The sequence below is a fragment of the Macaca nemestrina genome, chromosome 7 (genome assembly GCF_043159975.1).
Source record: "Macaca nemestrina isolate mMacNem1 chromosome 7, mMacNem.hap1, whole genome shotgun sequence".
NCBI classification, from domain to species: Eukaryota; Metazoa; Chordata; class Mammalia; order Primates; family Cercopithecidae; genus Macaca; species Macaca nemestrina.
The window spans coordinates 149,551,221-149,569,211 of NC_092131.1; the positions used below are offsets into that span (position 1 = coordinate 149,551,221).

Below are 17,991 nucleotides of genomic sequence, written 5' to 3' on the forward strand. Positions count from 1 at the left end.
CCCGCATGTCTTGTCAGTCACCAAGCCTGCTTTTCTTTCCTTCATTTCCATTGGTGATTCTAGTTGTCGTAATTATTCACAATCGAGAATTAGCAATTAGAGAATTAGCCAAAGATTTTTCCTTTGGCTTCTGTGAGATTTAGTGTGATGAAATCTGCCTCTCAAAATTACTTGAGGTTGAAAGGGACCTACTTTTAGCATTTTGTTGAAGACACTATCAGATGGCAGAATTGGCTATTAAGTGGCATTATAAATTCTCTTGAGATGCTGATGGCTGAGGCCCAGGAACATACATGAATGTAATCATTTCAGTCCTGTGTGTGTTAACAACTCTTTATTAAAATCAGTGTGAATAAGTTAAATTCTGTTTTTAAAAATCATAGTAAAATAAAAGCAAAAGGACTTCTTATGTGTTCTGACCACCTTCAATCTGACATTTTTTCTCCCTTAATGTAGGGCTAATAATCTGAGTTTGCCTGTCTTATAATGTGTGAATTCTTCAGCTGGTCATACTTCAGGATAGATCAAAGTTGATTTACAAGTGCTAGTGCCTTTCAATAAGCTAAGCTAAATCACTACACTTTTATGCCTGCTTTCATTTTGCTTGTATATTTACTGAGTACTTCCTATGTGTCAAGCAGTGTCCTAGGCACTGGTAATAAAATGATGAATATTTAGACCTGGCCTCTTTGCTCATAGAGTTTATAGTCGAGTTAGAGGCAAACAGGCTATTACAATAAGATAATTGAAATTATCTAATCACTGAAATCAGTGATTAGAAGTTGGCAAATTTTCAGTTTCTTCATTGAAAAATGTGCAGTTTGTGACAGGGTACTCTTCAGTTAAGTTGTCTACCCTTCTCCTTCCCTTCCCTCTTAGATATTTTCTAACTCATTCACAGACCTTCTTTTGCAACTTTGAAAGTATCAGGTTTAGAATTTGGGTGACTCTGGCAAACAGGAGTCTATCAAATATGGTTGACATTGAGGAAACACAACTAATGTTATGCCTTATTGACAAAAATAGGAGTCAGAAGGGTTGCATGGGCAGAGAAACAAAGCATTCTGGCAGGAAAGCAGAATAGAGAACTGGAAAACCTAGTTAGAATTCATAGGAAAACTGGGATTGGGAATTAAATACCAACATGTTTTACAGTAAGGACACCGATCAAACCTCAAGAGGCTGAATAACTAGTACAGAAGAGGCAACAAGAATGACCTTGACAGTAAACCAACAAATACCTAAAGCTTCATGTTCTCTCTGAACTCTTTCCATAATTCTTCCCTGAGCCAGAACTGGAGTTGAACTAATAACAAGGGGTGGAGTTTGGCACACTGGATGAGATTTGGAAATAAATCCCCAAATTTCTGACATTTTCCCTACACGAGAGACATAGGTTTAAGGCCCCCTTTACCATTATGTTGCTGTGTATGCCTGAGCAAGTCACTTTACCTCTCTGAAGTCCAATTTCCTCACCTTTAAATTAATGAAAATATATCCTGAATTCTACAAAAAAAAAAAAAAAAAAAAAAACAAAAAAACCTCTTAGCCTTTCTCTCTCTCTCTCTTTTTTTTTTTCCAGCTTTCCCTTATCTTTTCTCCCACAGAAGCTGCTTATTTCCCTTTGATGATAAAGGGACCAAGCTTAGTTTTAATTAACTCTAGGTGTTTTTTAATGCACAAAGCAGAACATTAAAACACTTTATATATAACCAGATGTAATTGTACTGTTTTGCCATGCATTATAAGGATAATGTTTCTAAGTTGGATATCCTCTTGTTTCTGGAACCACATGATCTAGACTTTTCCCATAGTACTTAAATTGAGAGCTTTAGAAAGGGGAGACATGCGGAACAAAAGGAGTAACTGTCTGAATTCATGTAATACCAATGGGCTTCAAGATGATCCTCCACTTACTGGTAAAGTGTGTGGCCTTGGGCAAATGATTTTATAAATTTAGCATTCTCATCTGTAAAATGGGGAAAGATGTGTATCATAGCATTTAGTTTTATTTTAAATTTAACAAACACATGCAGCATTCTAAAAGTTACATAAATAATAATCCTTGTAACTGCCCTCTGAAAGTTGATACTATTATCCCCATTTAATTAGGTGAAATACTGAGGAAAGAGATGTTGTGTAAAATCCAAACAACTAGCAAGTAGCAGAGCTGGTTGACAGACTTCAGACAGACTTCAGAGTTGAGCCCTTTACTACTGCTCTATGCTGCTTCATGAGGACTAACTTGATAAAACAATTCACAACTCAGGTTGATGGGGATCATCTTTGTTTAATTGAATGTTTGGGTTTTACATGACAATGAATTTAATAGCCAATTTTCAAAGAGCTAGATTACCGTAAAAACATATAACTTGTTTTTTTAGATGGCACCTTGACAGTGTTTTAGTCATAATTTTGAACTTTGGTGGTTATTGTGTAGGTGTAGAGCAGAGATACTTGGTTGAATCTAAACAAACCATGCTCAAGTTCAGAAAACTTTTAAAAGTCAGTCTGTGATAAATTTGTTATTTATCATACTTGATAAGTTGATCACTTGTCTTTTTTCATGATAGAGTGCTGAGGAGTAAAATAAATAAATTTTGTTGTGGATTAACAAGACCAAGAATAGAGAGTATTTTCATATTAGAAAATACTGTTCTGTAGATGAGAATATTTATGTATAACTAATAATAAAATAATAGTGTACACATAAAATTGCTGTTTCACTTATAGCCGTGGCCACTGTTTTTCACACTTGTCACTAATGTCAGCTTTGCCTCTTATTCTCTGCTTGAAGACTTTTCATGGTATATAAAATGACTTGTACTAGGTATTGAGAAACTTGAATTGTAGTTCGCTATTGCCTGGTTTTTAGTATATTATTGAAGCAAGGAAGTTGATATCTTTGTACCTTATTTTCCTCATCTGGAAGTAAAGTAGGTTAGGCTAAGATGATTTCTAAGATCCTTTACAATTCTCACTTAAAACAGGTACACATGACCAGGTGCAGTGGCTCATACCTGTAATCCCAGCACTTTGGGAGGCCAAGATGAGTGGATCACGTGAGGTTAGGAGTTTGAGACCAGCCTGACCAACATGGTAAAACCCCATCTCTACTAAAAATAAAAAAAAATTAGCTCGGTATGGTGGCAGGTGCCTGTAATCCCAGCTACTCTGGAGGCTGAGACAGGAAACTCCACTTGAACCCAGGAGGCAGAGGTTGCAGTGAGCCAAGATCGCACCACTGCACTCCAGCCTGGGTGACAGAACAAGACTCCGTCTCAAAAAAAAAAAAACAGGTACACATAACATATTCCTTTGAGACTGGAACACATAAATGAGAAGCCAAAAATATTTCAGTGATTGTGAAATTTAACCCATTAGTAGATATACGTCCATAACATGTTAAGAAAATTCTAAAAAAATGAATAGGTTGATATAACTAGAGAGCTGTCAAATCGTGCTGAATTTTTCCTGAATGTGGTTCATTTGCACTGATACGTCCTTTCCTTTTTCATGGTCACATTTGTGATTAATGCCCTAAGTTTTGGAGAAGTTTGGCTGAAGTTAACAGTACAGTCTGTCCGTGGAACAGAGTGAAATTTACCCATGAGAAGGTGAAATTCATGACCTTTGGTTGGTACACCAACACCCTACAGTAACCATTTATAGCCTAGATGGCTTCTGTAAATTCTGGGGAAGAGTACAAAGTAAGTCAAAGATCAGTGTGGAAAGGAGTTAGGAATGGGTTTTTTCATGGAAAAGAGTGGGAGTCCGGAAAACTTTGAGTTCATGGGAAGGAGAGGAGGAAGTCATGCTTGATAGGTTAAAAAAACAAAACCAAAAACATTTAAGCTTGAGAGGATTGTAATGGAATGGCTTTTTGGGAAGATTAATCTGCATTAGGATTCAAGATGGATAAGGAGGTGCCTAGAGTCCTAGACAGTAGCTAGGAAACTTGTAGTAATTCAGGTATAAATTAATAAGAACCTAACTAGGTAACTGTTTTCAGGATAAAAAGGAAGAGTTTAATTCCGAGAAAAATTTAAAACAAATTAAAATTTAGTAATTTCAGGATTATACAGGAGAATCTCCTACCACCTGTGCCATAGACTTAGAAGGGAAGCAGTTAAAACTTCTTTTAGTCTCATTTTGAGATTTGGAAATAATTTTCTATGAGTGATGATATTGCATATTTAATACTTTTCTAGAAAGGGCTGTTGTATTATATGAATGCCCATTGTGTTAAGAGAGGACTAAGAAAGTAGACTTTTGCATTTATCATATATACTCTGCAGAATAATAGACAGTGTATGTCACATTTGTCTAATCTTCCATCATCACCGCCTACTGAGCTCACTATTTTCAAGGTCACCAGTGACTTCCTTATTGTCAAATTCAATGGTCACTTCTTTGTTTATATTTTATTAAACTTCACCAGTGTTTGAGACCATTGATCATGCACTCCTGGAAACTTTCTATTCTCTCGAGGCTTCCATTATACCATACCTGACAGCTCGTTTTGTTGTTCCTCGTCTTCTCTAATTGTTGCAGTGCCCCCAGGGCTCTGTCATGAGTTCCCTGCTCTCCTCTATCTACATACTCCTCTAGGTAACTCTTGATTCTAAATACTATCTGAATGCCAGTGATCCCCAAAGCTATACCTACAACCCCAGACAACTATAATAACCTCCTAATTAGTATAGCTACTTTCATTCTTTCCCCCTATTCTTTTATCCACATAGCAGCCAGGGTGATCATTTTAAATGTAAATCGGATCATGCATTTCTCTAGTTAAAACCCTCTAATGGCTCCCCATTCCATTTGGAATAAAATCTAAACTTTTTACCCTATTTTCAAAATCCTTTATGATCTAGTCCCTGACCACCTTTCTAAACTTTTTTTTTTTGACACAGGGTCTCGCTCTGTTGCCCAGGTAGGAGTACAGTGGTGCAATCATAGTTCACTGCAGCCTTGAACTCCTGGGCTCAAGCAGTCCTTCTGCTTCAACCTCGCAAGTAGCTGGAACCACAGGCACATGTTACCACACCTGGCTTTATTTATTGTTTTGTTATGTTATGTTATGTTATGTTATGTTATGTTATGTTATGTTATGTTATTTTAAATAAAGACAGGGTCTCACTGTGTTGCCCAGGCTGGTCTCAAACTCCTGGGCTTAAGCAATCCACCCACCTTGGTTTCCCAAAGTGTTGCGTTTATGGGTGTGAGCCACCCTGCCTAGCTAAATGTCCATCTCTTACTGCTTTCCCTCTCTCCCCACTGCAATTTCAGCCTCATTCACCTTCTAGTTCCTGGGATTTGACCCATTCGTTCCCACCTTTGTCATTGCTCAGAATGCTCTTTCCCCTAATTTTTGAATGGTTAGCTCCTTGTCATTTAGATCTCAGCTGAAATGTTACCTGCTTCAAAAAGCCCTCCCTAACCACCTGATAGAAAGCATTGCCAGAATCATTCTCATATCACATCATCCTTTTTATAATTATTGCATAGTACTTAGCATCTGATATTTTATTAATTTGTTTTTGTTTTTCTGTGCCATCACAACAATATAAGCTCCAAGCCCCATTGTCTACAAAAGTGCCTGGAACCTGGTACTTTTATGGTATTTGTTGAATAAATGAAGTCTTAGTACCTACATAGTGGTTATGTTAACTGAGAGTCCCATTCTTTGAGCATAACCTCTTCCACTAATTCTTAATATCCATTCTCAGGTGCCTCCTCTCATTTCCATATGTTTCTCATATGGAATCTCACTGACATTCCAGTTCTTACCTAATTTTTTTAAACATATGTTTTTAAAAAGAAAAAGTGTTTCAGATACTAAGTTCCAGTTTCTCAATACCAGAACCAGTATACTGTTACCTGTGTGTGTCTTCACAAATGCCAGTATTAAGTAACCAAACTATGACCTACTTTAAGAAATAGTAGGCCTGGTGCAGTGGCTCATGCCTGTAATCCAGCACTTTGGGAGGCCAAGGTTGGTAGATCACTTGAGGTCAGGAGTTTGAGACCACCCTGGCCAATATAATGAAACCTCATCTCTACTAAAAATACAAAAATTAGCCGGACATGGTGAAGCGCACCTGTGATCCCTACTCAGGAGGCTGAAGCAAGAGAATTGCTTGAACCCCGGAGGCAGAGGTTGCAGTGAGCCAAGGTCATGTCATTGCACTGCAGCCGGGATGATAGAATGAGACTGTCTCAAAAAAAAAAAGAAAGAAAGAAAAGAAATAGTAAGTGTATTTGTGTATTCTCATGCTGCTAATAAAGACATACCTAAGACTGAATAATTTATAAAGAAAAAAAGGTTTAATGGACTCACAGTTCCACATGGCTGGAGAGGCCTCACAATCATGGCGGAAGGTGAAAGGCACATCTTAAGTGGCAGCAGGCAAGAGAGAGTATATGCAGGGGAACTCCCCTTTATAAAACCATCAGATCTCATGAGACTTAGGAGACTTATTCACTATCACAAGAACAGAATGGAAAAACCCACCCCCATGATTCAGTTACCTCCCACTGGGACCCTCCCATGACAGGTGGGGATTATTACAATTCAAGGTGAGATTTGTACAGAGCCAAACCATATCAGTAGGGGTTACAAAAAGTAGTAACTCATTAATTAAAAATATATGACACTGGGACTGCTTTTATTGCATATTATTTTTCAGTTAATAGGAGTTACTTACCTAATGCTAGTCAGAGAATAGTGATTTATTTACAATTTAGTATATGGGATTATGTGTTTGCTTTATGGGACTGATAATATTTTGTTGTATGTATGTCTGTCTGTGCTTATATATGCTTGTGATTCCACAGATACATAATCCTAACATTGTTCTTAAACATTAGGTTTTTACTTACATTGTAGATATGTTTCCTTGTCAAAAGTAGATATGTCATTATTTTAGATCTAACTGAACCACAGTATATTTAACCAGTCTCATATTGTTGAATATTTAGGTTGATGCCAATTTTTTTAAGTTGGTATAAACGTTTTCATAAACATCCTTGGACATTTGGCTTGGTGTACTTCTTCCGTTATTTTCTGGGGATAAATTCATAGAAGAATTTTTATTCGCAATACTCAGTTGTACATCATGAAGTAAAAAGGACACTTTTTATTTTTATTTTATTTTTTGAGACAGAGTCTCGCTCTCTTGCCCAGGTTAGAGTGCAATGGCACAATCCCAGCTCACTGTAGCCTCAACCTCCAGGCTCAAGTGATCCTCCCTCATCTGCCTTCCGAGCAGCTGCAGGCACGTGCCACCACATCGGCTGATTTTTGTAGAGATGGGGTTTAGCCAGGTTGCCAGGCTGATTTTGAATTCCTGAGCTCAAGCAATCAGCCTGCCTGAGCCTCCCAATGTGCTGGGATTACAGGCATGAACCACTGCCCCTGGCTGGACATTATTTTTATTTTTATTTTTTATTTTTTTTTTTTTTTGAGACGGAGTCTCGCTGTGTCACCCAGGCTGGAGTGCAGTGGCGAGATCTCGGCTCACTGCAAGCTCCGCCTCCCGGGTTTACGCCATTCTCCCGCCTCAGCCTCCGAGTAGCTGGGACTACAGGCGCCCGCCACCACGCCCGGCTAATTTTTTGTATTTTTAGTAGAGACGGGGTTTCACCATATTAGCCAGGATGGTCTCGATCTCCTGACCTCGTGATCCACCCGCCTCGGCCTCCCAAAGTGCTGGGATTACAGGCTTGAGCCACCGCGCCCGGCCTGGACATTATTTTTAGATAAACTTTCTTAGCAGCAATTCCCCAGGCTGTTCCCAGGCCTCCTTTTCCATGTTAATTCATGGCATAAGAGGCCTAGGCTCCTTCTCCTTCCCTGGCAGGCCTTAGGGAAAAAACAGCGTATATAACAGCCTAGCAATGGGAAAGACACTCTTCTTTCACTCCCATTGAAGTAGCTTTGAGCCATCCTGGTTTGTTTGTTTGTTTGTTTTCCTAAATCAAGAAGTGTGTGTATATAATGAGTAGTGCTTCAGCTGGGCTCCTGGTTAGAGTCTCTCAAGAAGGAGTTAGTGGTTCTGGTCTCTCTCCTGTGGTTTTTCTAAAGAGCAAAGCACCATAAATTCTCAGAGTTGGACAAAACCTGAGAACAAGCCTAATTGAGCCACTCGCTTACATAAATCTCTTCAGCCACACCCTGGCAAGTGTTTATGAAACTTTCCTTGAACACCTCTAGCAATGAAGAATTTACTTCTTAGTCTGTTTCGTCTATGGATCACTCCAGTTGTTCAAAGTTTTCCCAATGGCTAAGTTGTTCACTTTTCTCGATGGACAGAACAGGTGGGGAATTTTAAGAAGCTGCTACACTCCAGAACCAGAAGAGCATGCAAAAGCAGTCAGTCTGATCATAGCTCCCAGACAGCCTAGTGCAAGCACAATCCTCATTGAGGTCTTAGGTAGAGGGACCCCCAGAACTGTGTTTTCATTGGTTAATCACTGGTGTCCAGTGATCTGTCCTTCATAGCATGTGAAAATTTATAACATACTTTCTGTTCTCTTCAATATTACATTTTATGTCCAATAATTTATTTTTCTTTTCTTTTTTTTTTTTTTAAGACAGTCTCTCTCTGTCCCTCAGGCTGGAGTGCAGTGGTGCAATCTCAGTTCACTGCAACCGCCACCTCCTGGGTTCAAGTGATCCTCCCATCTTAGCCTCCCAAGTAGCTGGGATTACAAACATGCACCACCATGCCTGGCGAATTTTTGTATTTTTAGTAGAGACAGGGTTTCACCATGTTGGTCAGGCTGGTCTCAAACCCCTGACCTCAAGTGATCCACCTCCAGGAGTGAGCTACAGGAGTAAGCCACCGCACCTGGCCAAATAATTTATTTCTTCTAACATGCGAAACTGGTAAGAAGGCCTAGCAGTTTATATTAGTCTAGATATGAAACATTTTTTTTTTTGTAAAAGTAGACTTTTTCAGGTGCTCTAAAATCAAACTTTATTTCTAGTGTGAGCTGTGTCCTCAGAATATCAAATTAGATCTATTGAATTCTCTTTAGTCCGACATATTTCGCAATTATTGGTCATATTCTTCAGTAAACTCTGCTGTTGTGTTTAGAGGTTGACATTATAAAAAATGATGTAACTTTTCTTTAAAAAAATTTTTTACTGCCAATTTTCAAGGACAATCTATAACAATGTAACTGTTCTGAGGACTACTATGATTTAGTATTCTCGTTTATTAAAGTTAGACATTCTTGACAAATTTCTAAAAGTTGTCATCACATATCACTTGTACTTAGGTAATATTTTATGTGTTTCAAAATACCATTGTATAATCCATAGTATTCCTTTCAATACTTATGTAATAGTTACACCAGTAATTAACAGATAACTAGTATCATCTCTAATCTTTGTTTCAGATTTTTCATTTAAACATTTAACACCCTTACCGGGCGCCCTGGCTCACGCCTGTAATCCCAGCACTTTGGGAGGCCAAGGCGGGCGAATCACGGGGTCAGGAGATCAAGACCATCCTGGCTAACACGGTGAAACCCCATCTCTACTAAAAATACAAAAAATTAGCCGGGTGTGGTGGCAGGCGCCTGTAATCCCAGCTACTCGGGAGGCTGAGGCAGGAGAATGGCATGAACCCAGGAGGCGGAGTTTGCAGTGAGCTGAGATCGCACCACTGCACTCCAGCCTGAGTGACAGAGCAAGACTCTGTCTCCAAAAAAAAAAAAACATTTAACACCCTAAGTTCAGTAAGTCATCTGAGGGATTGCAAACTCCAGTCATGGTTTTGAAGTTTGTTTAGTTTGTCCCCCACAGAGACAATGACCAAAGCAACCAAATTTTAGTCCAATGTTACATTATTTACAAGTGGCTTGCGGCAGTGGCTCACATCTGTAATCCCAGCACTTTGGGAGGCCAAGGTGGGAGAATTGCTTGAGGCCAGGAGTTTGAGGTTAAAGTGAGCCATGGTCACGCCACTGCACTCCACCCTGGGCCACAAAGCAAGACCCTGTCTCTAAAACAAAAAAGAAGAAGAAGAAAATACTCTTTTGTAACAGTTCAGTGTTTATCACTTTAAACTTGATAATTCCTACTGCAAGAGTTAGCCACTCCATTCTAGGAGCTTTGGAAATGTATTGCAGTTTTGCAGGCATGAGGATAACAAGTCATAGAGTCCTGGTAACATCTATTGTACCTGACATCCAAAATATAACTATTTTGGATCTAACTATTGAACCTGACATCCAAAAATATAATTTTTTTTTTTTCTGAGACAAGAGTCTTGCTCTGTCGCCTATCTTTCTTTCAGTCATTGCACTTTCTCCACCTTCTTCCCCACTTTGTATGTCCTTTCCTAATCTAACCTGTTAGTTTTGCAGAATTTTATCTCTGCAGAAATGATCAGGTGCTCTTTAGGATATGTATAGTGGTAGTGGTAGTGTTTAAAAAGTAGTTTTAAGAGACATCCTTGTTAAGAGTGAAGAAAAATTGGGCTGAGTGCGGTGGCTCACACCTGTAATCCCAGCACTTTGGGAGGCTGAGGTGGGCGGATCACGAAATCAGGAGATTGAGACCATCCTGGCTAACACAGTGAAACCCCATGTCTACTAAAAATACAAAAAAGTTAGCCGGGCATGGTGGTGGGTGCTTGTAGCCCCAGCTGCTCGGGAGGCTAAGGCCAGAGAATGGCATGAACATGAACCTGGGAGGCAGAGTATGCAGTGAGCCAGTAATGTGCCACTGCGCTCCAACCTGGGTGACAGAGCAAGACTCTGTCTCAAAAAAAAAAAAAAAAAAGAGTGAAGAAAAATAGATGAGGGCAATGATGAGTTTTTAGCCAGGCTTTGGTATACAGTATTTGGGGAGATCATATACATTAATGCTCTGGGTAGAGGCCTGCAGATGAGTCATGCTTGATACCAAGGTGATAATGCAGAGGTAGTCAGTCAATTATGTGTTACAATTATGTGGATTTGGTTTTAAAAGAATTATGGGCTTTCTTACAAATTTTACATATTTATTTATTTATTTTAAATAATATTTATTTATTCAGAAGTGGAGACTATGTAATGTGATGTGAAAAATAAGATTAAAAGCTACATTGTATGAACCTAAGTTTGTTTTAAAAGTTGTATATATGCGGCCGGGCGCGGTGGCTCAAGCCTGTAATTCCAGCACTTTGGGAGGCCGAGACGGGTGGATCATGAGGTCAGGAGATCGAGACCATCCTGGCTAAAACAGTGAAACCCCATCTCTACTAAAAAATACAAAAAACTAGCCGGGCGCGGTGGCGGGCGCCTGTAGTGCCAGCTACTCGGGAGGCTGAGACAGGAGAATGGCGTAAACCCGGGAGGCAGAGCTTGCAGTGAGCTGAGATCTGGCCACTGCACTCCAGCCTGGGCGACAGAGCGAGACTCCGTCTCAAAAAAAAAAAAAAAAAAAAAAAAAAAGTTGTATATATGCTTAAAACAAGGCTATTAAGTTAACAATAGATATCTCTGAAAAATGAGTTATTTTTGTCTTACTCTCTGAATTTTATAAATTTCTCAGTAAATGTGTTACTTTTTAGTTAGAAAATCATTATTTAAATTTTGAAATAGTCACATTTTTGGAAAGTTTTATTTTCCTCAATGTTTTAGTGTGCTCAGGCTGCCATAAAATACCATAGACTTGGGCGGCTTAAACAACAGAAATTTATTTTCTCACATTTCCGAAGGCTGGAAGTCCAAGATCAGGGTGCCAGCATGTTCAGGTCCTGGTGAGAGCTCTCTTCCTGGCTCATAGACAGCTGCCTTCTCCCTGTGTGCTCATGTGGCCTTTCCTTGAAGAGAAAGAAAGCGAGAGGGAGACACATGCGGGCTGTGGGAGGTGGGGGAAAGCAGGGAGAGAGGAGGTCACTTTCTCTTCTTTTAAAGCTACCTGCATTACCACCCTTATGACCTCATTTAACTGTAATTACCTCCTAAAAGCCTTATTTCCAAATAGAGTCACAGTGCCGGCTAAGGCTTCAACATATGAATTTCGATTCAGCCCATCACTCAGTTCTCATTTATAGACTAGCAATTTTTTTATTTTTGATGATTATCTTCTCTAATTTCATAACTATATTTTAGTTACTAGTCAAGGTGCTTTTGATTACAAATAATTCACTCAACAAGCTTAAAGGAATTGATTGCTAGGGATACAGAGTTCTCTCTCAGTAGGTTTATGAGGGACTGGAACATTGTCAGGAATCAGGCAACTACTTTTTCTGGCTTTCTGTGGCTACAAAGTCTCCTTTCTCTCTCATTCACTATGTAACTTATTTCATTCTCTTATTTTCTGTTCCATGCCCATGGCAGTCTATGGTCATTACATAGCTCCTGGGTGTACGTTGCCTCAGTTTAAGTCATAGCAGATAGGGACAAACTAACATCTCTGAATCCTAACTCCAGTGTCTTGGGAAATAGACTGACCCAGGATGGGTCAGGTGCCTACTTTGAATCAATTGGCTTTGGTGGGGTTGGGAAACAGGGTCACACTTTTTTGTATATATAGTAGAGACAGGGTCTCCCTGTGTTGCCCAGGCTGGTCTCGAACTCCTGGGCTCAATGGATTCTCTTGCCTCCGCCTCCCAAAATGCTAGGATTATAGGCATGAACCATCACTTCCAACCAGGGGTCACACAACTTAAAGAAGGCTGCCGGTGTTCACTCTTGACAATGGCCACTGTTAAAATCTTGCTCTACGTGATCTTCCTAAAGCTCTTTCAGACAACTAGGCAGATGTTACCCTCATTTAATGGAAGAAAACAGTAAGTGACTTGTCTCAAGCAACACGTCACTACTGTAGAACCCTTCCTCACCACTGTCTTCACCACATACCCCTTAGAACCTTTCCTCACCACTGTCTTCCACCACATACCCCTACCCAACTACTGGCCACCAGTCTGTGCTCTTATAGATTGCTAATGTCTGTACGAGTGGTTATCACAGTATGGTATGTATTTGGTTGTTGTGTCTGCTGCTCTGAGAATTTTTAAAGTGTATGATCCATGTATTTTTTAACCTGGGGATGTATGATAAACTGAATGAATTGACTGGGAATAGAACTAGAGCCCAGGTTCTGGAGCTAAACTGTCCAGCTTCCAAATTCAACTTTGCTACTTCCTAATTGATGATCTTGGGCAAGTTACTTAACCTTACCATGCTTCATTTATCTGAAAAATAGAAGTAATAGTCCTCACCTTCTAGAGCTGCTCCGAGGATTAAATGAGTTGATGTGTAGAAAGTACTTCGAACTGACAGTGATAAATTACCAAATGTTGGCTGTCATTTTATATGTTCCAAATGGTCACTTTAGAGAAACTTTTCTGAATGGTCTTAAAATGCCAGTTCAATAAAGTTTACTTTAAGGCTTCTTCCTTTTCTGATAAGCCTTCCTGAAGCTAGAAAAGAGCATTCTTCATCATACCCTTCAAAGCTATTCATAATCTGGCTCCAGTCCTTCTTTTTGCATACTTTTCTCTATAAGAAATCTCTGCTCAAATTCACCTTCTCTCTTCCCATTTCATGCTGCATTGTTCTGTTTGTTTTTAAAATTCTTTGAATTGTAAAGGTTTCAAAACTAGGAACTATGTGCATATGACTCTGTGTCCCCCTATTACCTGAGGTATAATAGGCACTTGAAATATTTGTTGCTTAATTGGCAGAGATAAGAGCAACTTTTTGTACAACAAATTATACAACAAATTGAATAGTATGTGCACTTTTGTGTATGAACAACTTGTATAGCGGGTTAACAGTTTTTAAAATTAACTGTTAAAAAACTAGGAGCACGCGTGAGAAATATTTAAATTACCATAACTACATGAAAAAAAAATCTATAGATTAGATTGTTTGAAACTGTAATAACCAAAATACCACATTCCACATATTGCAAATCAGGCTTTGTGCCGCTGCTGGATAAGTATAGCATTTCTTCCTTAGCAATTGTTACTACTATATAGTAAAAGCACAGAGGACCCCATGACTATGAATTTTCATGTCACAGAATTAGTGCTGTGAAACTAAGGAACTAGTAAAGGAAGGGAAGGGGAGAGAAAGAGAAACATGCAGTGGATCTATATCTTTTTCTAATATGTAAATAATAGCAATAGAACATCTTAGCTAAAAATACGACATAAGACATTTTAACCTTTTAGCTATTAGTGATTATTTGTGTGCAAAAACTATTGTACCTGACATCCAAAAATATAATTTTTTTTTTTTTTTTTTCTGAGACAAGAGTCTTGCTCTGTCGCCTAGGCTGGAGTACAATGGGGCAATCTTGGCTCACTGCAACCTCCACCTCCCGGGTTCAAGCGATTCTCCTGCTTCAGCCTCCTAAGTAGTTGGGATTACAGGCATGCACCACTGCACCCAGCTGATTTTTGTATTTTTAGTAGAGACTGGGTTTCGCCATGTTGGTCAGGCAGGTCTCGAACTCCCACCCTCGGGTGATCTGCCCACCTCAGCCTCCCAAAGTGCTGGGATTACAGGCATGAGCCACCACACCTGACCCAAAAATATAATTATTATAGGCTATAAAGTTAAAATAGATATCTCTGAAAAATGAGTTATTTTTGTCTTACTCTCTGAATTTTATAAATTTCTCAGAAAATGTGTTACTTTTTAATTAGAAAAGTAAGCCACCACACCTGACCCAAAAATATAATTATTATAGGCCAGGCGCAGTGGCTCATGCCTGTAATCCCAACACTATGGGAGGCTTGGGCGGGCAGATCACCGGAGGTCGGGAGTTCGAGACCAGCCTGACCAACATGGCAAAACCCCGTCTCTGCTAAAAATACAAAAATTAGCCATTCATGGTGGTACATGCCTATAATCCCAGCTACTTGGGAGGCTGACGCAGGAGAATCGCTTGAACCCAGGAGGTGGAGGTTGCGGTGAGCCAGATTGTGCCATTGCACTCCAGCTTGGACAAAAAGAATGAAACTCTGTCTCAAAAAAATAATAATTATTATTATTATCATAGGATGATAAATGTATTTCTAAACCTTCAGTGTTTTAACTAATGTTTATATAAATACAATTCCATAATTTTAACCAGTTCAACTAGAATTTGGAATTATCCATCATCTCCTCACTTCTGTATAGTTTGTGAATCAAGAGTTTAGTATATTTTGATTGTCTTGATTTTATTATTTTCACTCTTTGTTAAATGAATATTCTTAAATGTGTCATGTGATATTAGTTATTTTAGGCAGACCAGATGAGTTCTTACTAAGAGTACATTAAATTGAGGACCCTTTGCCCCTTTTTTTATATCAGATACTCTGGATGAATATTTTGAATATGATGCAGAGGAGTTCTTGGTCTCTTTGGCCTTGCTGATAACAGAAGGACGAACACCTGAATGTTCTGTAAAAGGTCGAACAGAAAGCTTTCATTGCCCTCCAGCACAGTCTTGTTACCCAGTAACTACCAAACATGAATGTAGTGACAAGCTGGCCCAGGTGAGAATCTTGTGTTGAATGCTTTATATCTTTTATATAAACTAGTTTATGTTCATCATCACCTTTATTTTATTACAATTATAATTATCACATTTCAATGTAAAATTGATCATAATCATAAAGGGAAAAAAATCCAAATCCTGGACCATAGCTAATAAACTTAGCTCTCAAATAAGGCTCTTGAAGGCATTGCAGGTAGTTTTGCTGATCAGTGGGGAGGTGGGCACCCAGTTTCATACCAGCCATCTCATAAGCTGGATTTAAGACTATCTATGCTGTTGGATTTTACTTTGTTTATTTATTTATTTATTGGAGATGGAGTCTTGCCCTGTCGCCCAGGCTGGAGTGCAGTGGCGCAATGTTGTCTCACTGCAACCTCCACCTCCTGGGTTCAAGCAATTCTTCTGCCTCAGCCTGCTGAGTAGCTGGGACTACAGGTGCATGCCACCACACCTGGCTAATTTTTGTATTTTTCGTAGAGATGGGGTTTCACCATATTTGCCAGACTGGTCTCCAATTCCTGACCTCGTGATCCGCCCTCCTCAGCCTCCCAAAGTGCTGGGATTACAGGCATGAACCATGATGCCCGGCCTGCTTTATTTTTAGAATCTCAACCCTGGCTCTTCCACTTTGTATTGTTATTCATTTGGTAAATTGATGTTGTTATGATTATTTTCCCCACATTAACCAATTTCCCTTTTGTATTCCTTTTTTTTAATGGTAAGATTTTTGTGTAACATTGTTCAAAATATTTTGGTGTAGGTAGCAAACAATTTGCTTTAAGAATTTTTCTCCCACTTATTAGTTTCTCAAATGTGATCCAAAATTTTAAACTTTAAAAATCTTGTCTATTTTGAGGCCAGGCGTAGTGGTTGGCCTGGCCAACACGGTGAAACCTCATCTCTACTAAAAATACAAAACATAGCTGGGCGTGGTGGTGGGTGCCTGTAATCTCAGCTACTCAGGAGGCTGAGGCAGGAGAATTGCTTGAACCCGGGAGGCAGAGGTTGCAGTGAGCCAAGATCATGCCATTGCACTCCAGCCTGGTCAACAAGAGTGAGACTCCATCTTAAAAAAAAAAGATCTTGTTTATTTTGAGTGTTTAATGAAAATGAGTTTTTAATATTTTGGTGTTCAGATTTAAGAAGTAATATTTCCTGTGAAATGATGAAATTAATAAAGTAGTCAAGGCTGGGCCAACTCAGAGGCCTGTCAGACATTGGATATAGCAGTTCTTTTTCCACAAGGTAGAGCAAAGATACACTCCTCAAGAAAATTTGCATTACAAATGTTCAATACAGCCGGGGCACAGTGGCTCATGCCTGTAATCCCAGCACTTTGGGAGGCCAAGGTAGGCAGATCACCTGAGGTTAGGAGTTTGAGATCAGCCTGGCCATCATGGAGAAGCCCTGTCTCTACTAAAAGTACAAAAATTAGCCCGGCATGCTGGCGGGCGCCTGTGATCCCAGCTAATTGAGAGGCTGAGGCAGGAGAATCGCTTGAACCCGGGAGGCGGAGGTTGCAGTGAGCTGAGATCGTACCACTGCACTCCAGCTTGAGCAACAGAGTGAGTCTCAGTCACAAAAAAATAAAATAAAATAAATGTTCAGTACTAATCGTTGCACTCTAGAGCTCACTAGCATAGATCCATTATTAAATGAGGAAACCTAGATAGCATTCTGAGCAAAAGCTCTACAATAAATGACTCATTTCTCATACAAATGTCTACTTTACAATTATAATTTTCTATGATACAAAATTAGGTGGGTTTTTGAGACATTTTGCTTATATTCATTTTCTCTAAGTGCCGCCAAGCCAGACGAACTAGGTCTGAGGTCACATTGTTGTGGAAGAATAACCTTCCAGTCATGGTGGAAATGATGCTACTACCAGACTGCTGCTACAGCGATGATGGGCCCACCACAGAGGGAATTGATCTAAATGATCCTGCAATTAAGCAAGATGCATTATTATTAGAAAGATGGATCTTGGAGCCAGTTCCTCGACAGTAAGTTGTTGAACGTTAGTTCAGAGTTGTTCTTGGTAAATCACGTTTTCCATTACTTCCTATAAATTATTTTAATGTATCATGTCTTTTAATTCCTCTATTTATTTAATAAAATTGAGATAGTATTTATATTTGGCACTAAATATGAGTAAATGTAGTACTTACATTTAGTAGTTGTGACTTCAAGTGACATCATAAGTGCATTCCTATGCTCTTCAAAGCACAAATCCTGAGTGATAAGTTTATGGATATCAGCTTCTGCCATTCTAAAATTCAGTCATTTTGTACGTGCTTACATTTAAATTATGCTTTGTTACTTCCCTTAGGAATGGTGACCGATTTATTGAAGAGAAGACACTTCTGTTGGCTGTCCGCTCATTTGTGTTTTTTTCTCAGTTAAGTGCGTGGCTGAGTGTTTCTCATGGTGCTATTCCACGAAATATTCTCTACAGGTATGTCTAGGGCCAAAAAAAAAAAAAAAGGACA

The 17,991-nt window shown here is 39.2% G+C and overlaps 1 protein-coding gene and 1 long non-coding RNA gene across 13 annotated transcripts in view; one reads left to right on the forward strand and one right to left on the reverse strand.

Annotated features, from left to right (window-relative positions):
• LOC139355425 (uncharacterized) overlaps nucleotides 1-17,808 on the reverse strand; it is a 50,228-nt gene extending 32,420 nt beyond the window's left edge. The window contains exons 1-3 of the long non-coding RNA XR_011606045.1: nucleotides 17,671-17,808; nucleotides 11,708-11,822; nucleotides 6,886-7,069 (exon numbers count right to left, since the gene is read on the reverse strand). This is a non-coding gene — a long non-coding RNA (uncharacterized lncRNA). The remainder of the gene's footprint in view (nucleotides 1-6,885; nucleotides 7,070-11,707; nucleotides 11,823-17,670) is intronic.
• The window catches only part of ATOSA (atos homolog A), a 133,965-nt gene that overhangs the window by 83,439 nt on the left and 32,535 nt on the right, over nucleotides 1-17,991 (forward strand). For all 12 annotated transcript variants that reach the window (XR_011606044.1, XR_011606043.1, XM_071066828.1 and 9 more), the window contains 3 exons: nucleotides 15,313-15,497; nucleotides 17,303-17,505; nucleotides 17,832-17,957. Coding sequence is in view for 10 of the 12 variants with exons in the window: in XM_071066828.1 (XP_070922929.1) it covers nucleotides 15,313-15,497; nucleotides 17,303-17,505; nucleotides 17,832-17,957 (514 nt within the window). In the remaining 2 variants the exon portion in view is untranslated. The remainder of the gene's footprint in view (nucleotides 1-15,312; nucleotides 15,498-17,302; nucleotides 17,506-17,831; nucleotides 17,958-17,991) is intronic.